The following is a 26,421-nucleotide window of genomic DNA, read 5'->3' as shown; positions in this document are numbered from 1 at the left end:
GCCATAAAAAGGCTTCTGTCGCCTTTCGGTGACGTACATCCTGTCGCTGTAGTGCCGGTAGGCGGAAACGTCGAGTCGTTGGTTGGCCCCGCCGCTCGGTTCACGGCGCGGGCTATTCCGTGGCCGCCATGGCGTCGGAGCGGCCGCGGGAGCCCGAAGGCGAGGTAAGGGGCTGGCTGCGGCCACAGGTACACGCGCGGGGCCGCCAGGGCTGAGGTCTGGGGCAGGGCGGCTTGGCCCTCCCACGGCTCGACCCGCGAGTGATGCCACAGAGGCCGCCTACGGCCCGCGGCTCCGCAGACCCGCGTCCGCACCCTGCATGACCGCTAGATGGCGCACCGGCGCGCTCAGAAACCCACTCTAAATCGGCCAAACACGGTGATGAAGTTGTCAGAATAACTGCGTCGTAACTGCAAGACAAAGCTCAGTTTTGAATTCCAGGGACTCATGGCAGTGAGATGATTTTTTTTTTTCGCAAAGGTTCTATGTGGTTTACTAAGTACAAATCAAATATTTGGTGCTTTTTGTTGAAATATTCAGTGGCAATAAATTTCAGCAGTGTGTTTTATAAACTAGAGTTTTGATCATTCCCTGGGTGTTTTTGGCTACAGTAGTTCCAGGATTCTTGTGTATCTCATACATAAAGATGAGAAAGTTAAAAATAACGGTCTCCGAGTTTAAATCCTCAGAATCGTCCTAAGTTATGGTTCTTATTACATAACAATGTTGGATTTGCTTCAACTTTAATTCAGGGTCAGAATTTCACTTTTAAAATCCAGTAAATGTCTTTTCCTAATAAATCATTAAGGAGATATTGATGCTAAAGGAATCTCTGTCTTTGCTGTGCACCTTTTAGTCAGCGTTGGACCTGTTAGAAGAATAGAGCAGCTTTCTTTGGATTTTTGTTTGTCTGCGTTTGGCAAATCTCAGCGTGTTATAGCCCAACCCACCCTTTCTTCCTCAGGATAGCATCAAGTTGTCAGCTGATGTCAAACCATTTGTCCCTAAGTTTGCTGGGCTCAATGTGGCGTGGTCAGAGTCCTCAGAAGCGTGTGTCTTCCCTGGCTGCGCAGCCACTTACTACCCATTTGTGCAGGAATCACCGGCGACTGAGTATGTATTTTCTAAAAGCCTTGCCTTACGTAAAAGGATTATTTCCTGGAGACACTGGTAATCACATACCCCCACATACTCTGAAACACTGATACCAATCTATTGCAGGGGAGGAAAGGAGGTCACAGCACAGTGCAGGATTTGGTATAGGGGTTGAAGCAGGAAGGATCCTGAGGTCCTGGAAAGAGGCTGAGCAGGCAGTAGGGCAACTCCTCAGCAAAGGGAATGGCCAAAAGCTATTGAGTCCAGGGCCGCCGAGGCCATGTCAGGTACTTACTGTGCTGACATCCACCTGAACTTCTTTTTTAACTTTACCACTTGTTTTGTGGTGATATGGATTAAACCCATGGCCTTAAGCATTTTACGAAAGCTGTGTGCCATTGAGCTCTATTGCCCAGCTGCCTAGTTCATTAGTTTTAAACAGAAGGTCTGCAACAGCCTTTGTAGGAAGAAAAAGAGGGTCTGTTTGATTGTATGTATGTACATGCACATGTGTTGTGCATGTGAGTGAATGTGCACATGTGTGCACATGCATGTGGAAGCCCGCAGTTGATGTTGATCCCTGGTTGTTCTCTTCTTCCATTTTTTTGAGAAAGAGCCTCACTGAGCTCGTCAGTCGGCTGGACCGTGAGCCCAGGGGTCTGCTCTTCCCCACTTGGGGCTGGAGTTCCAGACACTGCTGCACACTGCTTTCCCGGGCTCTGAAGCCCAAGCTCAGGTCGTTGGCTTCTGCTGCAGGCATTTTACTGACTGAGCCATCTCTCTAGCTCACATTCCGTTGTTGGTAGGGGACTTTCCAGTGCTAAAGTAAATGACCCTAAAAAAATAAAAGGTTTAAACTATTGTCTTACAAAAAAATTAATGTCCTTGGTTTGTGTTAATGAAATCTGCAACTGAAATTTACACTTTTTAGACAAAAAGTTTATCCTGAAGACATGGCCTTTAGAAAAGCCCCTGCATTTCCAGCGCAGTACGTATCTTCTGAGCTCTCCCTGCATCCGTTTGCCCGTTCCACTTATGCCCTTGAGTCTGCACAGAGTGCTTGCTCAGTGCCAGCCCTGCAGTGTGATTACAGCCAAGCACAGTGTCACCCGGGCTTTCGGACAGCAAAGCCCCGAAATGAGCACATGTGCCCTCCTCAGGACGCAAAAGGTGTATTGAAGGTGAGGAAATGCTGTGCTTTGTAGTGTCCTGACCCTGATCATTTGAGTGTTTAAAATGTAAGAAATTAGTGTGTTGAGTGACATTTAAGTGTTGCTTACCTTTTTGTGATAAGCAGCCTTTTTTACCAATGGTTTGATCTATTCTTTCCTTAAATGCTTAAAATGTGAATGCTTACTGGTTTGCTGGACTGAAGTTTCTTTCTCAGTGTGGTAGTAGGTTTTTTATTTCATACTATTTTCTTAAAATCTCTTCTGCAGAAAAAATACTCTGATGGGAGAAGAACATGTGATGCGCAAAAGTCAAACAGCAGAAGGGCTGACGGCACGGTGCCATCTGAGATGAGACCAGCTAGAGGTTCCTGTCACCTGTCCGCTCGCGCCGAGGGTAGTTTGAAATCAGGTAAAACTAACGACCTTATCTAGTGCCAATCTGACACCTTCCTGAAACAGTACTATCCCTGCGGGTTGCTTATCATGACTGCTCCAAGAAATGTGCCCTGGAGCCTGGCCTAGCTGAGGCCAAAAACACTTACTGTGGTTTCTAGACATTGCTTCTCTCAAGCAATAGTAGGGCTGGAAGGGGTCAATACAGCGTGGGATGTGTTGCATTGTATACTCGGAGGTTCCGTAGCCTGTTAGGAACACCACGTAGCTTGCAGGTGATGACCCCAAGGTCAGAACATAACCTTAGTTCAAATCACAACCGTAGTCTTTACACTGTGTGTGTCCGTGCTCACTCCTAAACTGCATCTCCATTTTGAAGGCTCACTTTAAGTGACTTGACCCTAGGACTTGACCATAGTTAAAATGCCATGCTAAATAGTACCAAACCTGGGCACTCTGGTTACTGGAGATTACACGTGCATCTCCCAGCTGGAAAATTTCTGTTCGCACCTGGCTGAAAACTAGGGAGTCTACCTGATAACCTATGTTGTTTTTAGTTTCAAGACCAGGCCTTACTATATAGATCACACTGACCTTGAACTTTCTCGATCCTCCTACCTCAGCCTCCTAAATGGTGGGATTGTTAATGTGGACCACTATGCTTAGGAAAAGCTATTTTTAAGATCTCTTATGCCCGAGTCTTTAGAGTGTTCCCAGCTGCATCTGTTATTCCTAGAAGTCATCTACTAGTACTGTTTGACCATAGACACAACAATTTTCCTTTTTCATTTCTTAGAATTATTTGTTGTTTGTTTCCTTTGGTTTTTCGAGACAGCTTAGCGAAGAGCTAAGATTTTTTTTCTTCTTCTTCAGAGCTAAGGACTGAACCCAGGGCCTTGTGCTTGCTAGGAAATCACTCTACCACTGAGCTAAATCCCCAACTTACTTTTATTTGATGTGTACTGTCTGTGTGAAGGTGTCAGAAGACTTTCTGGAGCTAGAGTCACAGGCAGTGGCAAGCTGCTGTGTGGGTGCTGGGAATTGAACCCAGGCCCCCTGGAAGAGCAGTCAGTGCTCTCAACTGCTGAGCCAGATCTCTAGCTCCCACGATTATTTCTTCTTTTTCTTTTTTTCTTTTGGTTTTTCGAGACAGGGTTTCTCTGTAGCTTTGGAGCCTGTCCTGGAACTCCCTTTGTAGACCAGGCTGGACTCGAACTCACAGAGTTCGCCTGCCTCTGCCTCCCAAGTGCTGGGATTAAAGGCGTGCGCCACCACCACCTGGCCCCCCACAATTATTTCTATAATATTTACAGCTTTTGATTTGTTATTGTTGTTTGGTTGGTTTTTCATTTGGTTTCGATTTGTTTTGAGACAGGGTCTTACTGTGTAGCTCTTGTTGTCCTGCAACTCACTATATAGACCAGTCTGGCCTCGAACGTCTGCCTCTGCCTCCCAAATGGATTAAAGGTGTGTACCACTTCACCTGGCTTATAGCTTTTTTATTGTTGTTGTTTCCTTTTGTTTGTTTTGTTTTTTTAAAGATTTATTTGTTTATTATGTACACAGTACACACTGCCTGTACGTATGCCTGCAGGCCAGAAAAGGACACCAGATGTTTGTGGAGCCACCACGTGGTTGCTGGGAATTGAACTCAGAACTTCTGGAAGACCAGCCGGTGCTGTTAACCTCTGAACCATCTCTGTACCCCCCAGCTTTTTTTTTTTTTTTTGGTATGCTTAACCAGGGCTATGAACTTCCATGTGTAATTCTAGCACTTGGTTTAATAAGTTTTTCTATTCTCATCAACTCTATTTATGAAAGTGTGGAAATGTCAGTGTTAAATGTACTAACTTTGGGCTTATAATTTGCTTAGGGGCTTCATAAGCTGTAGCCATCTCACTATCCTGGCACTGAAGTATGGGAAGAGGCTCACAGCTCCATACAGCAGTCCCCATCCACTTTACTCCAGCAGATGGGAAGGGGGGGCGTTGATTACTTACAGGAAATTGGTGAGGTATCCCTAAGTTTGCCCATCTCCAGAACATGAGGAATTAAGATGCTCAGCTGTGCAGTCAGCTTGACTGTCTCACCAGCTTTAGAGTTAGTCCAGAAATGTGCAGTCTGGTGGATGGCTTTTGTCATCTGTACCCAGCGCTGCTGTAAAGAGGGTTAGCAGTAGAGCGAGCTGTGTGTTCACGTCAGCCTGTTGTATCCACTCGTTCTCTGAAGTTCAGGCTTGAGTGCTAGTGAGCAGGCTGTATCCTGACTTTTATCCCAGCTTTTCATCCTCTAATTACAGACGGTTGTCACAAACGAACAGACCGGAAGTCCAGAGTCCTTGAAAAAACTACATCTACCTCCAAACCTGAATTTGAATTTAGCGGGTTGGACTTTCCTGAACTGCAGAGTCCAAAGAACAGTAACATGCCAGAGACACAGAAGCAGCCCAGGTGGGGGCCTCTTGGCTCAGCTGCCAGTAACATGCCTCTCCTGGGAGAAGTAGGCAAGCCAGCTGCAGCGATGGTAGAGGTGAGTGGAAGGGCTTGTCTGTCTGTTTTGTCTTCTGTAAACACCCTTGTGTTCTGTCACTTGAAACACTTTGTATGTTAAATCACACCAGATTGCTAGGGAAAGGTACTAGGGAGAGGCCTTGAATTTGCACTTGGCCAGCCTGATAATAACAAGATTGTAACGTCTGGAGCTGATCTCCAAAAGATCACCTGATGTGCGCCCTTGAAACCTGGTAGGCAGAGCAAAGCGAGGCACCTCAGAAGGGGGAGGTTCTGGTCGAGTCCATTTAAAGTGCCCCTCCTAGCACCACAGCCTCACAACCTTTGAAGAGATGGTCAAGTGTGGTGACTCAGATGTTACCCACTGACCTCCAGGCATGCCCCGTGGCCCTTGAATACCACCTCCCGACACACAAAGAAGTAAAAATATGGAAATTAAAAACTAAAATACTTAAGTTTAAAACTTAGCTGAGACAGCTTCTGAAGTGGCTAGGCTTTTTACCTCACTCAGTCTCATTAATAACCGTAAGTGCAGCAGTGGTTACTGCAAATTCAAAGTTTTAGTCCACCAAATTAAACCATTTTGTTTTCCAAAGACTGACTCATAATTCTAGGAACTGAAAAGTGGTGGATTATTTTGTTAGTTACTTTTACTTGCTATGACCAAGATACCCAACATAGAAAGTGACGGAAGATGAGTTTGGTTCATGCCTTCAGAGGGTACAGTGCATCATAATGAGAAAGTGTGGTGGGCATGTGAAGAGGTGACTTGTTCTCATTATATGGACAGGAACCTGCGCATCTGAACCAGAGCAGGTTTTAACCTTCAGAAAAGGTGACCCTACTTCCAGCCTTCAGTTTCTGTGTCCTGAAGGTTCCACAGTCTCCTAAAACAAGACCGCCAGCTCAGGGGACAGTGCTCCAGCACATGAGCCTCTGGGATGACATTCAAGATTCCATCCATAAGTTAACTTGTGGCAGATTCCTACCCAAGAGAGAGAAGGGTACTAGACAGTATGGAAACAAAGAAGAAAGATAAAACCATGCATCTATTCCCACCTTGAAAAACCAAAGATAAATAAATTTAATTAAATAAATAAAATCTTTTGGAGTTTTTTTCACATTTTATTAAGTATTTGACAACAACTGTTTCTTTTGGATTTATCCTGTTACTAGTTACAATTCACTTAAACCATCTTGATTAAGTAAATTGTTTATGGTTTCCATTGGTCTTTGTGAGCTGCCAGTGGTATTTATGAAAAGCACAGATGTTTTTGTTTTGTGTGTGTATGTTGCTGAGGATAAGCACAGGTGCTGACAAGTGATAGGCAAATGCTCACTTGCTGAGTGATGTCCCGAACCTAGGCTATGTTTTAATAATTGTAATCTAGGTTACTGACCATACTGAAATAATAAAACGGCAAATGGATAAATTTGTAAAGTATATGATCCTAAAAATCATCTAAACTTTAAGGGTTAGAGCAATGGCTCAGTGATTATCAGCACTGGCTGCTCTTTCAGAGGACCTGAGGTCAACACCCACATGGCAGCTCATTTCCATGCACATTTACAGTGAATCTATCTGCTTATGCAGGGGTTGCAGTTACTCTGGGGTGCGTTGTGATGTCCTTGCATCCTGTACCAAACATCATCACAATGCCCTAACATCAGTAAAGGAGGCAGCCTGCTTCCTGAGAGGGCACAGGCTTTTTTGGCTTTGTGGATGTTTTATTTTGATTTGATGGACTTTTTTATATTTGATATGTGAACATTGATTTTAGGACCATTGAGTTTTGGGGAAGCAGGTATTGTTTGTTTTTTGAGAGAAAGTCTATTATCTAGCTCTGACTGTCCTAGAATGATCCACCTGTCTCTGCCTCCCAAGTGCTGGGATTAAAGCCGCCACACCCAGCTGTACCGTTGAATTTTAAGAATTAGAGAAATATTGGGATACTGTCCTGAAAAGCTGTTTATGGGGTATGCGGATGCATAATTTGTTTATTTGGTTTTTACATTTGTTTGTGTTTGTAAGTGCATGTGGGCATACACCACCACGTGCAACTCCTACTCATTCTTGATGGTATATAAAAGTTGCATGTTATTTAAAGTACTATGATGTAGTTATTGGGACCTATATGAAAACAATATACAATGTTTACATTGTAGGCAGAGAAGTTGAAGGTATTACCTAAGCTGTAGACTTGGGAAAGTTTGCTGGAAAAAAGTAGTTAACTTTCCCTGTTATTTACTTAGATATTTGGAATTTTTTGTTTATTAATCAAAATAGGATTTCTCTGTGTAACCCTGGCTATACTGGAAGTAGATCAGTCTGTGTATTTTTAATGAGACTATTTAGAGCAGGTTTAGGATCACAGCAAATAGAGAGGTAGGGACAGACTTTTTCATATGCTGCCTGCCCCATTCATCCCCAGCTTCCATGTCAGCCCACCCTTGTGTGTTACAGTTATGCAGCTTCATGGGCATGCCACTAACCTGGCCCTCCCAGCTGACATCTGGGTCACTGCAGGTGGACAGACCTGGAATGACATGTGTCCATCATTGTATCAGGAAGAGTATTCTCTGCCCTGAAGATGATGTTCCACCTGTTAGTCTCTCCCAAGCCCTGCAGCCTCTGATCATCTGTCTTTTCTGGAACATTGAGGAGTTGGGATCACACATTCTGTAGCTGCTTTCCCTTGATAATATACACTGGTCTGCGTTGTCAGCTCAGATATGGGCCATTGCCTTCTTTCCCCAGTGGCCTCATGGGGAGCCTCCCCAGCAGTGAGTGAGCAGCCTGCATCCCCGCCCCAGAGTGTCAGTGTTGTGTAACCTGGCCATTCTACAAGGTGTGCAGTTCTATATTGCTGTGAATGACTCACCTAATACTGGCTGGGCTTCTTGTAGGGTGAGACGGTGAAGACCGATCCCACAGATGGAGCTGTAGCTGACAGTGCTGCCGCCAGTTCCCCATGTGCACGAGGTAAGAGGGACCACACAATGGCTGTTTTATAAGCACATTTAATGCCACTGTCATTAAATGTTGTTAGTTTTGAAGCTCTAAGACAGCTAAGGAGTTTTTGAAAACTACCATCAGTGTTAGTTGAGAATATTGGCGCCCATATTCATGACAATCAGTGTAAAATGAGAGGCCATACTCTAAATGAACAGAAGTCTTGGTAAATGGGAATTTTATGAACCCAAGAATGAGGACTTTCAGTACTGTAGGATATAGTATACCTTTAAAATATCAGAGTCCCAGGGCATCAATATATTTAAGCGACAACTGTTAATATTGGCATTATTCAAAGTTAAATCAGATTTTAAAACAAATACTACTTTATGGCCAGGCCTGTAACCCCAGCTTTTGGGAGACTACAGCAAGACACGATTCCATAAATTCAAAGGCAACCCCGGTCTTCAATAGTTCTGGGATAACTTAGTCTTCACAGTAAGACTCTGTTTCATGAAACAACAGACTCTCCACTTAAAAGTAATAAACAGTTTGTTTTTATAAAAAATAACCTTTCCTATAAAAGAGACTGTGGCTAGAGTAGCCTTTGTTTTCTTATCATGTAGCTCCGTGGTCCGGTTTGGTGTTTGGCTCTTCTGCCTTCGGCGCACCACAGAGTACACTCCTTAGAGCGAGGAATGAGGGAGGCTCCTGGGCATTTCTCCTGCCAGGAAGTTGATTGTAACTTGGTGTGCTTTCAGCATCCTGTCCAGGAAGCCAGGTATTTAGAAAGCATCGAGGAAATCATACTTCTGAGATGGTTATAGAAACTTGCCCTAGGGGCTGGAGAGATGGCTCAGAGGTTTCGAGCACTGGCTGCTCTTCCAGAGGTCCTGAATTCAGTTCCCAGCAACCATATGGTAGCTCACAACCATCTGTAAGTTGATTAGGTTCCCTCTTCTGGCATGAAAACAATACTATATACATAATAAATAATGTTAAAAAAAAAAAAAAGAAAGAAACTTGTCCTAGAAAAAAAGTCCAAACCATTCCTCAGTACATGGGCTCTTGTGTTCTTGGGTTCAGTATGGTACATCCCAGGACAGTTCTTCACTGCCAAGGCTGTCTCAGTTGCTCTGTAGTGTGGGTCATGTGACTGACAGGCATTTGTCATCCCTTGGTGAGGGATGTCTTTTGTTTGGTGTCTATGTAGAGCTTCATGGGCAGCTGAGGGTTAGCTTTGGTGTGCTCACATTTGTAATGCAGTTAGTTGCCAGTCCCTGTAACAGCACAGGTCTACAGATCCTTGACTTGTTCTTACAGGCACAGAGCAAGATTAGTAGGCCCAAAGTGGATCTGCACTCTCTAATTCTGTGTTTGCCACACAAGTATTTTGTGAGTTGTTATTTAACCAAAACTTATTTGCCTACCAATCTGTGGTCTCCAAGTTAATAAATCTAGGCAAATAATTAATTTATAAGTTGAAGGGGAAGAGACTAAGCATGCATGCACTCTTCTAGAAGAAAAACCAGTAGAGTGGATACTGTAGTTCTCAGATAGTGTTCTGGACAGTCAGTGGGTACTGCAGTCCTAGGGTGTTCTGGACAGTCAGTGGATACTGTAGATCTAGGGTGTTCTGGACAGTCAGTGGTTACTTGTAGATCTAGGGTGTTCTGGACAGTCAGTGGATACTGTAGTCCTAGGGTGTTCTGGACAGTCAGTGGGTACTGTAGTTCTAAGGTAGTGTTCTGGACAGTCAGCAAGTGCTATGGTTCTAGGGTATTCTGGACAGCTAGTTGGTAAATACTGCAGTCTCGCAGGATGGTATTCTAAACTCTATCCTTTTTGTTATGTTGTGGATAATTGATTATCACACAGTGCATTTTTGAATAATCAAGAAACTCCTGTTTACCATTGAAATGTTTAGTAATTGCGGTTATCTTTAAGCAGAGTTATCTTGGACACCAATGGGTTATATTGTTCGGCAGACAGTGTCTTCAGGATCAGCAGCAGCAACTGGAAACATTGCTTCCTTAATAAGCCTGAAGAAGACTGCTTCATCAGCAGATGCTAAGCACGTCAGTGTGACATCTGAGGCTTTATCAGACCCTTCCTACAGCAGGGAGAAGTGTGTTCATTCTACCGCAGAGGTACGCATCACTAGAGACAGGGTGGGGCTGTGGTGGTGGCACTTGGGAGGCTGAGGCCAGAGAATTGTAAATTCAAGGGCAATCTAGACTATATAGCAAATCCTTGTCTCCAAAAAAACCAATTAAGATGGTTAAGAGTCATGGGCTGGGAAAAGAGTGGGCAGTTAGTGCTTATTGGTGACAGACTTGGAGAAAGCTCTAGAGTTGCCTGCTTACAGTAATGTGTACAAGGATGTAGTGCCACTGACCTGTGCACTGAAGCATGGTTGGGTGGTAGAGTTTATGTAGTACACAGTAGGAAAAAGGGACAATGAGGCGTGTCTCACGGCAGAGTCTGTGGGTCTGCTGTGGCCCCAGCTAGGTACCTTCCTTCCCGATTCCTCACTGAGAGTGCTGCAGTCCATCCCATACTGGCCAGCATGAGCTTCTTGTACTTGAGCCTTGACAAGAGAATGGGATATTTGTCAGGAAATAAGAGAGGAGGCGTCTTAAAACACTGCAACCACATGAGACCAACCTAGGCCCTCTGCATTTGAGTGACAGTTGTATAACTTGATCTGTTTGTGGGGCCCTTAGCTGTGGGACCAGGATCTGTCCCTGGTGCGTGAGTTGACTTTCTGGAACCTATTCCCTAGGGAAGTGGGGGGATGCCTTGCTCAGCCTTGATGCAGGGGGATGAGCTTGGTCCTGCCTCACCTTGATAAGCCATGCTGTGTTGACTCTCATGGGAGGCCTTACTCTTTCTGAGGACTGGATGAGGGGAGGGTAGGAAGGAGCTGGGGAGAGGGGTCAGGAGGAAGGAGGAGGGAAACTGTGGTTGGTATGTAAAATTAATAGAATTTAATAAAAAACGACTGCAACCATGTGGAGTGTTTATATTTTTATTTGTTGAGAGAGAGGGAGAGACTGTGTACCTTAAACATGCTAGCACTCTACCACAGCCATGTTTACAGCTCTCGAATTCTATAAAGAAATGACGCTGCCATAAGTTCATGCTCGTGTGTGTGTGTGTGTGTGTGTGTGTGTGTTGATGCAGCTTTTTCCTTTAGCTTTTTTCATTTGCATTTAAAGAATTTTTTCATTTTGCATTTCACTTTACCTATTATAAGATTTCAGAATAGATAGAATATGTTCCCCCTCCCCCCACTTAAACTCATGCATTTCTTTTTAAAGAGTCTTTTGTTTTGAAGTGGGGTCCCACATGGTAGCCCAGGCTGGCATAGATCTGGGTCTGCAAGAGCTGGGTTTGCAAGTGTGAGCCCTTTGCCCCCCTCCTTTTTTTTCCTTCTCCAGTGACCGAGTACAGGTGCACAGCAGCCTTCTGTCTGGTTATTGGTTGTAGCTTCCAGATTGCCATCCAAGCCAGTTTTCTAATACATAGTGAGGGATCTGGGCCTTATCGGTTAACAGGTTTTTATTGAGGTTTTCGTTTTGGAAGAAGAGTCTGCTTGGCTCAGAGTTTGAGGGTATCATGGCAGGAAGGGCATGGTGGCGGGAGTGATTAGGTAACCGGTCGTGGTGCACTCAGTGAGGAAATAGGAATGAATCTGTTTCAGAATTTTTTTTAAATAATTGGTTTTTGCTTCATTGTGCAAGCCTTTAATCCCAACACTTAGGACAAAGGTAGTCGGATCTCTGTGAGTTTGAGGCCAGCCTGGTCTACAAAGTAAGTTCCAGGATAGCCAAGAGTTACATAGTGAGACCCTGCCTCAAAAGTCTAAAATTAAAAAGAAACCAAACAAAAAAATTCTGCTGTTAAGAGCATCAGCTGCTCTTCCAACGATCCTGAGTTAATTCCCAGCAGCATGGTGGCTCACAGCCATCTATAGTTGGATCTAATGCCCTCTTCTGGCTTGCAGGCATATGTGCAAGTAGAGCTCTCATAAACAGAAAATAAATAAATCTTTAAAAAAAAGAGAGAGAGAGTTAAGATCTTGTTTGACAAAACATGACAGCTGACACTTATAATCTCAACACTTGGGAGGCAGAGGCAGGAGGATTGTCACAGGTTTGAAGTCAATGGGGTATATACCTAGTTTCAGGTCAGGGTGGGCCACAGAGTGTGGAGCCAGGCCCTGTCTAGGGGTTGGGGAACACGGAGGGACTTTGTATTTTAAGGAGTGGAACAATAGTGATTTGGATGATAAACTTTTTTCCTCTGGAACCTTCTTTGTTATGAGTTCTTCTATGTAAATGCCAATGGTTCCTACAAGAGTTTAGTCATCTGAACATTGTTCTCTTCCATACCTCTTGGAAATTTTTAAAAGTACATGTGACTTTTCAGTTTGGTTCTGGGTTTGAACCCTGTGTCCAGGCCCTGGTCTGTGGTTCTTAATTTCTGCCCCCCAGGGAAGCCCACACTAGTAGGTTATTTTAGATCCTGCTGCAGGCATCAAAACATAAACATGTTAAGAGGGGATTCTGTTTTCCTGAGTTTTATTTTATATTTGTATTCTCCTTTCTTTGGGAACTGGAAATCAATCCCAGCGCTTAGCATATGTACTCCCATGAAGCTACATCCCAAACTTGTATCTAATTTAAAAACAAAACATAATTGGCATTTTCACAATCCCTTAAAAGTGGTCTTTTAAACATAACAGGCTGGGTTGGTAAGAGTGCTCATTCTTTCTGCTGAGCCTTTTCTCCTGATGGGTGAATGCTCCTGGGCTAGAGGAGTTCTAAAAACATCGCTGTGCTGATGAGTTCAGTCTCATGGAAAAGGCTGAAAGTTTGCAGATACAGAACTCAGCAGAAGGGTTAGTGCTCTCAAGAGAAAACCCAGCAAGTCACCAGATAGATGGAGAAAGAAATGAGCTGGGTCAGACACAATGACCAATCTAAGCATGGGCAGGAAGTATAAGAACCCCCAAAGCCAGGGCACAGCAGCCTCAGGTGGGAGCAGCAGGTTCTTGGTCCTGTGGAAGTGGGGGTCAGCCTAACAGGCATGGGGCCAGGCTTTGCTGTGTTCAGAGACTCGTAGGAATCAGACACCCATGCAGAAGACAGAAACCTGCCTTGCTGGCGGGAATGACACACCTAAATGTGAGCAGCTCTCTAACAGCCTGACTTCAGGGTGAGCAGTCTGTCATGTCCAGGGCTGCAAGTCTCCAGAAAAGTGGTACCCTGTGTTTTAATTTTGTTCTGGAACAGGTCAAAGATTCTATTAGATACCCTTATATTCCACAGTTTTTTCTTTTTATTTTTTTCTAGGCCAAAGCATCACAAGGAGGGGAACTCGAACAAAATGAAACCTCAAGAAAGAGTAAGAAAAAGAAAGACAAGTCTAAATCAAACTATGAAGTCCTGGCAGTTCAGGAGCCCCCACGGATTGAAGTATGTGTTTGTTCCAAGCTTGGTGTGGTGCGGGTGCGGTTTTCTCAGACACGGGCTCACACTGGCTTCAGGATTGAAGATCTCTGCTGCCTCTGTTAGCAGTTCTTTTCCTGCTTCGAAAGAATTTAACAGTCTTCCAGGATGGTAGTGCATGCCCACGATTCCAGCAATTGGAAGGCAGAGACAGGAGGATCAGGGTTGAAAGTCATCCTCAGCTACACACAGAGTTCGAGGAGAGAGGATAGCCAGGGCTATTTGAGAAGCTGTCAACAGAAAGAGAAAAGAGTAGTGTTCGCTGTCTTTTCTGCCTATTCCAGGCTGTCTCCTCACATGGCTGAGAGACCTGGCTGGAGCTTAGTAGCTGCTGTCCTGTGCTGCTCATGTTCCCCTCCATTCTCGTCGCTGGGTTACTTCCCTTGCAGAGCCAGCTTTTATAGGCTTCCTTTTCTGTCATGTATCTATCTTATGAAGTGCCTCACTATTGAAGGGAAGTGTAGAACGCCATACGTTCCTCGTAGACCCCAGTCAGGAGAATCCCATGAAATTGCTTACAGGAATATTAATTGTTGTCCCAGGATCCCTGTATTCATGTTCGCACACACTAAAGAGCCAGCTCAGTTCTCACAGCATTTCACTCTGGCCTGTTTGTCTTTTTCACATTCCGCTACCAGACTTGGGTCCTTGCTGTTTGTGTAGGCACAGGATCTCCCAGGGCTGCCGCCCAGGACATTCCCACCGAACTGGAAAGGTCATTCACAGAAGTCTTGGAACATTCCAGAATAGTAGTTAGGTGTAGGGCAGAGAGTTGTGTTTAGGCCAGTCAACTGGGCATGCTTCTTCCTTTTAATTCCCACATGACTTTATCCCAGAGCAACCAAACTGCTGACAGAATTGCGGCAAAATAGGGTTTTCATTGTTCTTCGGAAGCTTATTGCCTTGTTTGCCATAAGCCTCAAAATATTTCAATCTGCTGATTTCGGATTTCTGAGTTTCTCTGCTGAAAAACATGAGTCTTTTAAAGAACAGGTGTTTTGATAGACTCATGTTAAGGCAGTATGGTCAGTTCTGGGGACTCCTGCAGTACCTAGGTCCTGGGCAGCAATCCCTCTGGACCAGGGCAAGAGTGTTAGAGCTGTGTTCTAAGAGTAAGATAAAGTTGAAACTTCCATGGTAGCGACGTGGAGATGTGTGTAATCACCTTTGGGAACTGTTGGGAGTCAGGGAGAGCTTGTGTGCAGCTGCTCACCCCCGTGTAGGAAGCTGATGGTGTGCTTTCCCCAGGATGCCGAGGAATTCCCCAACCTGTCAGCTGCGTCTGAGAGAAGACACAGAGTAGAGTCCCCGAAACTTCAGAGCAAACAGCAGGCGCAGGTGAGTGTTAGATTGCAGACGCTGTCGCTTCCTTCCGATGTAACTGTCCTGCTATGGGAACTGTTAGGAGAACCTGCTCGCTGAATGTCCTCACAGAGGCCTGCCTTCTGATGGATCTCCAAGGAAAACAACAGGACCACTGTGAAGCTGAAGCAGAATGCCCTTTTTGTAATAAGATTTGGTGACTACAGTTGCTGTTAGACGGGGGGACACACTGCCTAGAAACTGAGGAGGGAACATTCTTCTATTCAGCCCAGTCCATACTGAGCCAAAGGGGGTCATTCCTTCTTTTACCCTATCCAGTCAGTACTGAGCTGGGGAAGTCATAGTTCCAACCAGATAGCCTCAGACAAAAACTTTTAGAGTTTTTATTTGAGTCTTTTTGAGACAAGGTGTCACATGAGAACTCAGGCTGGCCTTGAACTTAAAGCAGTCCTTCTGCCTCAGCCTCTCGAGGGCTGGGGTTACAGGGATATGCCTCCATTCCCATCTTCACAGACTCCTGTAGCCAAAGATTTCACATAAGCTTTCAGTATATGCTATTAATGATAGCAGGTAATGTGAATTTTACAATCTTTTAGTCTCTTTGTTTTATCTTTTTATTTTTGCAAAGTGTAAATCATGGTGTGCAAAATCCAGTATTAGGAGTAAACTTGTAAATTTGTGCTTTGTAGAATGATTTCAAAACTGGTGGAAAGAAGAGCCAGATTCCAGTGCAGCTGGACCTGGGGGGCATGCTGGCAGCGCTGGAGAAGCAGCAGCATGCCCCGCATGCCAAGCCGTCCTCCAGACCAGTGGTGTTCTCAGGTAGGCACCTTTGCACCTCAGCAAGGGCTCAAAGCTGCTTCCCGAGGCTGTTCAGTAAGTATTTCCTTCCTCATGGAAGTTCTTATCACCACCGCAGAGGGTGCTGGGATAGCCATGGACATGGACGGTGAAGGAGAGTAGAATCCTAACGAACCTGAACGTCTATGCCAGTTGGTTACCAAGTGTGCCGAGTCCACTGGGACATCTCTTCAGAAAGATGCTGAGATAATGTGGCACAGAATAGTTTACTTACCCACAGATGGAAACAAGTTCTAATGGACTAGTGTGCTCTACGTAGGGAGTGCTAGGTTAGCCAGGGCTACACGGTGAGAGCGTCTCAAAAAATCCCAGTTACAGTTAAATATGATCTTTAAGAATCAAGAACCCAGCTGGGCGGTGGTGGTGCACGCCCTTAATCCTAGCACTGGGGAGGCAGAGGCAGGTGGATCTCTGTGAATTTGAGGCCAGCCTGATCTATAGCACAAGTTCCAGGACAGCCAGGGCTGTTAAACAAAGAAACCCTGTCTCAAAAAATAAATAGATAAATAAGTAAATAAATAAATAAGAAGAATCAAGAACCTTCAATTTAAAGTTAAAGATGCGTCCCTCTTAATCTATCATGGGTTCCAGGGATAGAACTCATTTTGTCAGGCTTGCAGAGCAGGTGCTTCTACTGGCTGAGCCATTTCCTGGCCCAGTTTCCCTTTATATGACGAGACTATGTTCCCAGGGCCTTCACTGCATTCTGTATGCATGGGGGACCCCACCCCACCCTGTGGGGGTAAGGAGGCTACTGTCTTAGTTACTCTTCTATGCTCTGAAGAGATACTTTGTCTAGGGCAACTCTTATGAAGGTATTTCATTGGGGCCTTCCTGACAGGCCTTGGATGTGCAGGTGTACACACATGTGCAGGGAGCCTAGAGGACAGTGGGTATTACCTGTCACTCTGTCCTTTCCTTCTGTGGATGTGCAGGTGTACACACATGTGCAGGGAGCCTAGAGGACAGTGGGTATTACCTGTCACTCTGTCCTTTCCTTCTGTGGATGTGCAGGTGTACACACATGTGCAGGGAGCCTAGAGGACAGTGGGTATTACCTGTCACTCTGTCCTTTCCTTTTGTGGATGTGCAGGTGTACACACATGTGCAGGGAGGCTAGAGGACAGTGGGTATTACCTGTCACTCTGTCCTTTCCTTCTGTGGATGTGCAGGTGTACACACATGTGCAGGGAGGCTAGAGGACAGTGGATATTACCTGTCACTCTGTCCTTTCCTTCTGTGGATGTGCAGGTGTACACACATGTGCAGGGAGCCTAGAGGACAGTGGGTATTACCTGTCACTCTGTCCTTTCCTTCTGTGGATGTGCAGGTGTACACACATGTGCAGGGAGCCTAGAGGACAGTGGGTATTACCTGTCACTCTGTCCATTCCTTCTGAGGCAGGGTTTCTCCCTGAACCTTTCCTTCTCAGCTAGGCTGGAAGCTGTCGAGCCCCAGCTCTCTTCCTCTCTGATCCCCTTGGAGCTGGGATTACAGGTGTGCACAGGATGCCTGACTTGGTACATGGGTGCTAGGATCCAAACTGCAGTCCTCGTGATTACAGAGCAAGCACTCAAATGCTGAGCCATCTCCAGCCCCTTTGGTTTGTTGCTATGAAGTTTATGTAAGTTAAACTTCTTCAACTGTACAACTTAGGAGGCCAGATAAGGGGCTGGATTCAGCTGTACCATTGGGTGCCAGGCGAGCAAGTAGGCATAAATAGGGGCCACCTAGCCACATATCTGCCCCAGAGACCACGTGAGAATAAGGCTCTGTCGATGCAAGCTGCTGTGCTGCAGAATGAGAAGCAACCTAGAAAGATAGTGCTGGCTGTCTGGACAAGTTGTGGGTGACTCAGGAATTGTGTGAGTGAGGTCGGATGGATGCAATGCCAGTTATTTTAAGATGATGCTCCAGAAAGGAGTGCCCAGGACATGCTGGGACAAATTCCGTGACTTCTTGGAACAATAAACTGCACATGGCAGTTTATTGGTTACCATCCCTTTTTCTTTGGTATTTTAGAAATCATAAATTCATCTAGGGGGAGCAAAGGGACTGGCAGGAGCAGGGAGAGACAGGAAAAGGGTGTGGTGAGGAGAGGCACGCTCAACGTGAGATCAGCCAAGTTAGGAGGCTTTCATGGGGGGAATAGAGTGTTGAACAGCGCTGCACCCAAAAGTGGGGTAGACTGGGAGAGTTCAACTCCAGGGTTGAGTAGTTATCAGAAGTATTGATTGCAGAGATCAACTGCCCGTGGTAGAACTTGGAGTGTGTTTATGTCCAAGAATCTCAAGAACCAACTAGAAGCATGACTAGAATTTTATAAGAGCCATGTAATATTGCTAGACAAATGGTGTCACTAAGATGCCAGTAAGCAACTTGTACAGGAGGCAGTGCCACCTGAGAGTGTGGTGATGAGCAGTTTCCCAGGATCCACCGGTAGTAAACGCAAACTACCTCAAATAGCCCAAGTCAGTAGTGTGATCCTTGTAGTTTTAGATAGACTTTCCCGACGTGATCCCAGGTAAAGAGTAAATACTGTTTAGAACCCATGCCGGTGAGAAGGAGTAAAAGGTGGTTTGACAGAGACCAGAAAGGCTGTGTATTATCAGAGGGTGTGTGGGCGGGGCTCCAGCAGGACCATCTGGCATCCCCACTCTATTGCAGTTGGAGCAGTGCCGGTCCTTTCCAAGGACGCCTCCTCAGGTGAGAGGGGCCGCCGCTCCAGTCAGGTGAAGACCCCACACAACCCCTTGGATTCCAGTGCCCCCCTGATGAAGAAGGGGAAGCAGAGGGAAATCCCTAAGGCCAAGAAGCCCACCTCGCTGAAGAAGGTATGTGGACTGTTTCCATGGAAGCAAAGCGCTGGAAGATGGATGGACTCTGCACTGTATGAAGGACTCAGCCCTTCTGCTTTTCAGTTGTTCTGGGGATTGAACCCAGAGCACTGCTTACATAGGCAAGCATTCCACCACTGAGCCATAAGCAGAGCCCACATCTTTGGCTTTTAAGGCTTACATTATAGACTAATGTTAGACCAAACTGTCAATTTTCTCTAGCAAACGACCCTTCACCCTCTCCTTGTAACAAGACGGAGAGTGCGGGCAAAGAAAATCTCTTTTTTTCTTTTTTTTTTTAAGATTTATTTATTTATTTATTATGTATACAACATTCTGCCTCTGCCTGCATGCCAGAGGAGGGCACCAGATGTCAGTACAGATGGTTGTGAGTCACCATGTGGTTGCTGGGAATTGAACTCAGGACCTCTGGAAGAGCAGCCAGTGCTCTTAACCTCTGAGCCATCTCTCCAGCCCCAAAGAAAATCTCTTATTACTCCTTTGTGGCAGTACAGAAACCTAGACGGGGTGGGTGTGGGTGTCACATTTCCTTCCTCACACTCTGCTTCTCCCCTGGTGCTCTCCAGACTGTAGAGACTTCTCTGCAGGCCTTTTGTCCACCAGCTGACCCTGTGCTGTGTGCTCTGGGTCCATTTAAATGTCCTTGGTGGCTGGGCAGTGGTGCTGCACGCCTTTAATCCCAGCACTTGGGAAACAGAGGCTGGTGAATCACTGCAAATTCAGGCCAGCCTGGTCTACGGAGCAAGTTCCAGGACAAGCCAGGGCTACCCAGAGAAACCCTGTCTTGAAAAGAAAAAAGTCTGCTGGATGGCTCTTGTGCCACACAACTGGCATCAGAGCCTTGTGTCTCCAGAGAGAACTGTGCATTGCCCATGCCAGATGTGGTATGAAGGAGTCGTCATCACTCCAAAGTCATGACCAGATGTATTCAGCAAGCTGAACTTGGGCCTTTCTTGGGCAGAAGAGCTTATCTTTTAGCTATAGGTATTTAGGTGTTTTAATCATTTTTTTTAAATTTGTTTTTAAATTTTAAGATAATTCTAAAAGAACGGCAAGAGAGACTGCAGCAGAGACTCCAGGAAAGTGCGGTGAGCCTGGCTGTGGCCAGTGATGATGCACAGAAGGTAGAGAATGGCGCCAGTGACCAAGCTGCCAAGCAGCTTCACCCTGCAGGTACCAGTTTCTGTGTGTGCATCCGAATAGTCCTTCAGGTGGGAGCTCCCATGAGAATGGTGATCTGTGGCAGAAATTGTGACACTGCCAGCCTCACGTGGGCCTTGTGGTAAAATGCACGTTACCATGGAACCAGGAGGATGTGGTTTCCACAACCTAGTTCTACAGGCAGAGGAGCCTCTTCCTGAGGTTTGGTCGTGTGTGATGCTGGGAGCTCCAAGGTTATTTATATTTACCAACTATTTGAAACCTGGTGTCATAAAAAATTCATGTGTATGATTTTCCAGAGACTTTCTATGGAGTTGTACGTTCAGGGAGTGTACATAGTGCGAACATGTGTGACTAAAGGACTTTTCACAGCATGAGAAAACTACAGGGACCCTCTCCAGGTCATCTAGTTAGAGGCCTCCTGCAGGGATACTGCCCCAGCATGGTGCCAGCCACAGGGCTATGACCTGGCACAGTGCAGCTGTGGTGTGTGCCATGCTGACTCCACCTCTTTTCCTAGCATGTGTCCCACACTAGCCTCAAACTGACTGTAGCGTAGGCCTTTCTTGAGCCTGGCCATAGCAGTCCTCCTGCCTCGGCCTCTTGCATGTTGCTAACCCTGGGGTCTTTTTGTTTGAAGCATGGTCTCACTATGTAACTCTAGCTAGCCTGGAATTTAGTGTGTAGACTTGTAGGCCCTGAACACACAGAGATCGCCTGCCTCTGCCTCCTGAGTGCTTGGCAGCTACCCCTGCTTTATAAAATTTCCTAATATGTTATTCTTTAGTTTCCAAACATAAAAGGTAGATTTTACCACTGAACTGTACACTTAATGGTAACTTTTCTGTATTTTAACACAGTGAAAATGAGTGAGTGGACAGACTTGGGAAGGGGCATAGGAAAGAACAGAAAGCTGCTCTGGCAGTCCACACATCTTCCTGTCTCCTCCAAGGCTGGGTTGTTCTTCCTGGCTAGCTCTGCAGGATGATGGATTGTTGCTGTGTTACTGACACCAAGAGCCTTCTGCCCTGCAGACTGCTCTCTGTGTGCAAGGCCCTGAAGCGGTGCACAGTGATTGCTCTTTTTTTCTTTTTCCCTCTCTGAAGGTTCAGAGAAAACAGAAGAATCAGTATCTTCTACACCTGTGATTGAGGGTGAGTCAGAAGAGCCAACTGCCACGGAGTTCCAGAGGGACCCAGAGGTCTGCCAGCCCGCCCCTGGCAGTGCCACCTTCCCCAAGATCCACAGCCGGAGGTTCCGGGAGTGAGTGAGCATTGGCTGCTGGGCTTGGGTTGGGGCTGACTCTGACTTCTCCCGCCTGCTGGTGTAGGAGCACAAGCTGCAGTGTCTGCCACAGTATGTTGTAATCCTGTGCTTGAAATCGACTACAGAACTAGTTCTGCAGTCGGGGTGGGATATAGGCATCCTCTTCCTGTGTGTTTCTGCTAATGGTTGGAGAGTGTCCCTAGTCTGTTTTTGAAGCTGGAGTGGGTAGCAGTGACAGTAACTGGGCCTTTCATATTTCACTTTCACGGAAGTTTCTTTCCCTCTCTATTTCCCTCCATTCTTTTCTTTTTCCTTTCTTTCTTCCTTATGTATTTACTTTTTGTGTGTGTGTGTGTGAGATGGACTTACTGTGTGGCCCAGGATAGTCTTGACCTTGAACTCACATTCTTGCTTCTGCAGCCTCTGAATACTAGGGTTACAAGTATGGCCACCACGCCTGGCTTCAGTTTAATTCCCTAGGGTATGATGCATTCAGCATTGCTCATACCTCCTCTTTCACGGGGTTCCTCATCTCTCTAGATGAGTGTTCGGAGCAGGGTGACACAGAAGAGAAGCCAGATAGGGCCTGCATAAGGCATGAAGGGCTGGGCCTCCATAGCATCTCTCCCTGAGGTAGAGGGCTGCATCCAGCCTTTGTGTCGCAGGCTTATCAGGAGTTGCATGTTCCTGGTGAGTACTGCTGTCTCCATGGCTTCTGTCTGATGCTGTCTGCATCTCCTGTGCCTCTGCTCCTTTAAGCTACTGCAGCCAGATGCTTAGTAAAGAAGTAGATGCTTGTGTCACGGGGCTGCTCAAGGAACTGGTGCGCTTCCAAGACCGGATGTACCAGAAGGATCCTGTCAAGGCCAAGACCAAACGCCGGCTCGTGTTGGGGCTGAGGGAAGTCCTGAAGCACCTGAAGCTCAGGAAGCTGAAGTGCATCATCATCTCTCCCAATTGTGAGAAGACACAGTCCAAAGGTGACAGCACCCCCACAGGCTCCTGTGCCAATGCCCAGTGTTCTGGGCTCACAGTCTCACATAGTCGGTGGGCACACTGGCAGCTTGCTTGCAGTCAGTCCCAGTGTACTGTGAACTGAGCCCCTGTCCAGCACTGGTTCTAGCCCTTCCTGGCCACGGGCCTTCCTCTGAGGCCAGCCAGCAGGGTAGAGTGTGCCTCTGCCATGCCAGCTGCTGCTCCAGAGCTCAGTGGGGTTGCTGGAGACCTTGGAGGGGCTTTGGTCCTGCTTGCATTTGTTCTGTCTGTATTTAGCATCGCTGATCACTCATAGGAAGTGGAGGGAACGTCTTAGAATACATGAACTGTCTCCCTGTCCCATTCCTTTCTCTTGTAACCTTTAACTCAGACAGAGTCACACTGAAGTAACAGGTGCAGATCTGGTGCCAAGTTCTGAGCCATGGTCTCAGGTCACCATTTTACACCCCAGGCCTTGGAGCAGCAACAGCTAGACACCTACATGTGCACCCCAGGAGCTCCCCTCTGTGCTGACTCGGCACTGCCCCCACCATTACCACCAGTCAGAACATGGCAGGGCTTTGTGACCTGTCTGGCTGGCAGTGTGTTTGGTAGCGCTAGATCATGGGAGAGAAGGAGCAGACTGTTTTCTGCTCTTGTCTGCAGTGTACATCTATACACAGCAAACTGAAGTGGTCCCATAAAGCCTGCTAATGGAAAAGGCAAGCCTGGGCTTCCTGCCCTGGCAACCTCAGTTGACCCTTAGGCAAACCTTGGAGTATTTCCTTCCACAGCTCCAAGTAAGTGGTTTGGGTACCACTACCTGGTGTGTTTTTAGCTTCCTAACACCTCCGCTTCCCAGTAGATACCAATCATACACCCCTGGAAAGCTCTTTCTGCCTCCCGCTCTCCCTCTCAACCCTCCTCCGCTTCCCAGTAGATACCAATCATACACCCCTGGAAAGCTCTTTCTGCTTCCCGCTCTCCCTCTCAACCCTTTCTTAAGCTGCTGTCAGGGGTCTAGCATGGGGGTCCTGCATGCCTGGCCCTGCCTTTGCAGAGGGCTGTAGTGAGAGCCGGGTGTCTCTGTGCTTCTCTAGCTTCCTGCGGTAAAGGCTGGAGAGCAATGGCAGTGTGAGAACAGGCATGTGGGGAGCCTGCGGGCCCAGCACCACACTTGCAGCTGTCAGGGTAGAGCTGCAGAATGCAGGACATGCAGCATGTCTCCCGCATCCCTTCCCTTCCCCATACTATTTTAAATTTTTCTCATATCCCAGTTGTAGGAAGCCATGATTTTTTAAAATTCAGGGCTAATGTAGAGTGAACATTTGATCTCTTCAGATCATCAGGTACCAGGAACAGAGGTCGGGTTCAAGTGGGGTTGACAGCCACTTTAGATACGCATGGGAAGGGCAGGGGTCAAGATGTTCCACTCTCTTAGTATGTTCTGAAAATTGTTCTTGGGCTTTGTGAGTCTACCCCTGTGGTCTTCTATTTCTGAGGTAAATAGGTCATTTCTTCATTTCTTCTTGTGAAATGTTGGAACATAGCGGTGTGTTCCGCCAGCACCCTGACAGATCTCCCTTCTGTTGGGGTGATCCTCGGTGCTGTTGGGCACCCAGTGACAAGGTATGTCACCTGTGTAAAGTGCTCCTTCATCTCCCTGTGTTGGCCTTGATGGTACCTCATCAGAAGCAGGCCCAAGGTAGTAAGGAGCCAGGAGCCCATGCACACCAGACACCTGGGCCTACAAAGTATGCTAGGCCCCCAGCCCCTCTGCGCCTCTGGTTTTCAGCCTGCGAGTGGGACGTGTGGGGCAGTTGGTCAGTGACCTGTCAGAGTACTGTTAGCTGATTCTTAGTTTCCCTGAGCACGATGGGAATTGTGCAGCTTACATTTTGGAGGTGTCTGTCTGAGAACTGATTCTTCCTTGTAGTTGGGACTCGCTCTCTCCGGGTGGCGTTGGCATGGGCTGGCGGGGTACCTCGTTATCTACAGAGTCAGCGTCAACCCCATGTCCTGTGGACCTGTGCTTATTTGACCAGGTGGCTTGGACGACACACTGCACACTATCATCGATTGCGCCTGTGAGCAAAACATCCCCTTCGTGTTTGCACTTAACCGCAAGGCTCTAGGACGTAGTCTGAACAAAGCTGTTCCTGTCAGCATCGTGGGGATCTTCAGCTACGATGGGGCCCAGGTGAGTTGAGCCCCAGCCTTCTGGCTCCTTGTCCATGGGAAGAAGTTGGGGTCGTGACCTATAATGTAAGCCTACCAACAGGCAGACCATAGCCTCTGTTGTGTTGACCCTACACAGAATCTTCTCAGAAAGCAGTAGCCTTTGTCTCCATAATAGCACCGAGTGAAGGTCCTGAATTTAACTCTAGGTTTATTACCAACTGAGAGGTACCATGTGCCTAAAAATTTGGCCAGTGGTGGTGCATGCCTTTACTCCCAGCACTCAGGAGGCAGAGGCAGGTGGATTTCTGTGAGTTCGAGGCCAGCCTGGTCTACAAAGTGAGTTCCAGGACAGGCACCAAAACTACACAAAGAAACCCTGTCTCAAAACCAAAACCAAAACAAAACAAAACAAAAAATTTGGCTAATCTTCTCATCTCCTGGCAGCACTCCATGGCAGAGACTCCACAACCCTTGTTACCCCTACCTTGCTGTCCTGCAATGTGCTCTCTTGTGCTCAGGACCAGTTCCACAAGATGGTTGAGCTGACCATGGCTGCCCGGCAAGCATACAAGACCATGTTGGAGACGGTGCGGCAGGAACTGGCAGGACAGCCTGGGCCCCAGACTCCTCCTAACCCACCCATACAGGACCCCATCCAGTCCACTGATGAAGGCGCCCTCGCCTCCACTGGAAAAGAACCATACTATAGTAAGTGCTGTGGGGAGGGGACCTCTGCGTTCAGTGTTAGTCAGAACCTCAGGAGGTTTGAGAACAGCTTGGCACCAAATCCTTAAGACTAGCTGCCACAGTGGACTGTGGTAGGTCCAGGCAGTCCTGAATCCATCTCTTGCCCATTGCTTCTGAGATCTTAGTCCTCAGACGTCAGAAGCTGCAAGGTCTTATATTTGATGATCTTAACATTTGAGCTAAATACCACCTAAATAGGCTTAAGGGCAGTTATACCTAAGACCAACTTGGGAGAGCAAGTTGCCAGGATCACTGTTGACTGATGCTTTGGGGGGCTGTGATTGATGCTGCTCACTAAGGGAGATCCAGCCTAGCAAGTGTGGAAGAGTGAGTAGAGCTGACCGTCACAGTTAGCAACATCTCATCAAGCCTCTGTGGAGTTTTGTGACCTGTCAGTGTCTGTCACTTGAGCTGTTTTCCTGTTGCAGTTGAGATCTGGAGAAAGCATCTGGAAGCATACAGTCAGCGTGCTCTGGAGCTGGAAGACTCCCTGGAGGCCTCAACCTCTCAGATGATGAACTTGAATTTATAAGAAGAGTTCTTGTCTGTGTGTCTGTGTATTGGGTAAGGATGGGGGAGGCAGGAGAAAGACTTCCTTCTCAATTCTTTACTGAGCCGATGTAGTTTATGTGACTGTAGAGTTGGAAATTCACTGGCCTGAGGGCAAAGGAAGCAGCTGGTGTAGCTCTTAGAGTCCAGCAGGTGGACACAGATACACTCGTGAGAGCCTTGCCTAAGAGCCGGTGATTGAGCTTTGCTTCCCTCTGCACACTGGACCTGGAAAGTGCTGGAGACCGTGGTCCTAGGTACTGTGGCTGCCTAGGAAACACTCTATTACAGAGCCACTGAACCAGTGATGGGGAGGCGGAACAGGGGCTGTGCTCCTGTGGGGACTATGGAGGGCCCCTTCTCAGGGGTTGGAGCCCTGCCACTTTGTGCTGCCAAGGATTTGCTAAAATGAGCCTCAGAAGAAAATTAGTTTCTAACATGACTTTTTGACATAAATTAATCCTTTTAGTTTTTATTTTCCAAAGAAGCAGTATATATCAAATTTGTAGATTTCAGTGTGGATTCTACAGATCTTTTTAATGACCGTACGATGAATGTGGTTTCTGTCTTAAAGGACAGAGCTTGCTTGCATATTTTCTCTCTGCAAGTGAGAGGGCTATTTATTTTGAATAAAGAGTGATTATTTAATTTCATCTCAGACTCTGGTGGTGTCAGTCTTACTGGTTATTCCCACTGGGATTCCCTACTGACTTGTTCCTCTTTCACACTGCTAATACGGCCACCATGCGCAGCCACAGAACCAGGGACCTCTGAATCCTCGCCCTGCGCTTGCATCTCTTTTGCCAGGTCTACCCTGTGTCAGGAAAGAGTTTTACTCTCTGCCTGCCAAGTAAACATGGC

The 26,421-nt window shown here is 46.7% G+C and overlaps 1 protein-coding gene across 2 annotated transcripts; it reads left to right on the top strand.

Annotated features, from left to right (window-relative positions):
- Positions 1 to 59: 59 nt before the first annotated feature.
- On the top strand, positions 60 to 26,207 carry LOC121445626 (selenocysteine insertion sequence-binding protein 2). 2 transcript variants are annotated; one of them, XM_041647773.1, is made up of 17 exons: positions 60 to 164; positions 965 to 1,113; positions 2,027 to 2,276; positions 2,535 to 2,676; positions 4,960 to 5,189; positions 8,078 to 8,153; positions 10,074 to 10,273; positions 13,484 to 13,606; positions 14,888 to 14,977; positions 15,652 to 15,784; positions 18,491 to 18,657; positions 19,716 to 19,854; positions 20,949 to 21,105; positions 21,868 to 22,088; positions 24,129 to 24,283; positions 24,783 to 24,972; positions 25,440 to 26,207. In XM_041647773.1, the coding sequence occupies exons 1-17, from the start codon at positions 129 to 131 to the stop codon at positions 25,541 to 25,543; spliced, it is 2,562 nt and encodes an 853-aa protein (XP_041503707.1). In that variant the 5' UTR covers positions 60 to 128; the 3' UTR covers positions 25,544 to 26,207. The 2 variants fall into 2 exon arrangements, with proteins under 2 accessions (XP_041503707.1, XP_041503706.1); XM_041647772.1 differs by having other exon boundaries at positions 10,071 to 10,273.
- The last annotated feature ends 214 nt before the right edge of the window (positions 26,208 to 26,421 follow it).

The sequence above is a fragment of the Microtus oregoni genome, unplaced genomic scaffold (genome assembly GCF_018167655.1).
Source record: "Microtus oregoni isolate MIOR12 unplaced genomic scaffold, Mior012 000231F_ref0000181, whole genome shotgun sequence".
NCBI lineage: Eukaryota > Metazoa > Chordata > Mammalia > Rodentia > Cricetidae > Microtus > Microtus oregoni.
This window is presented reverse-complemented; position numbering and strand designations above follow the sequence as displayed.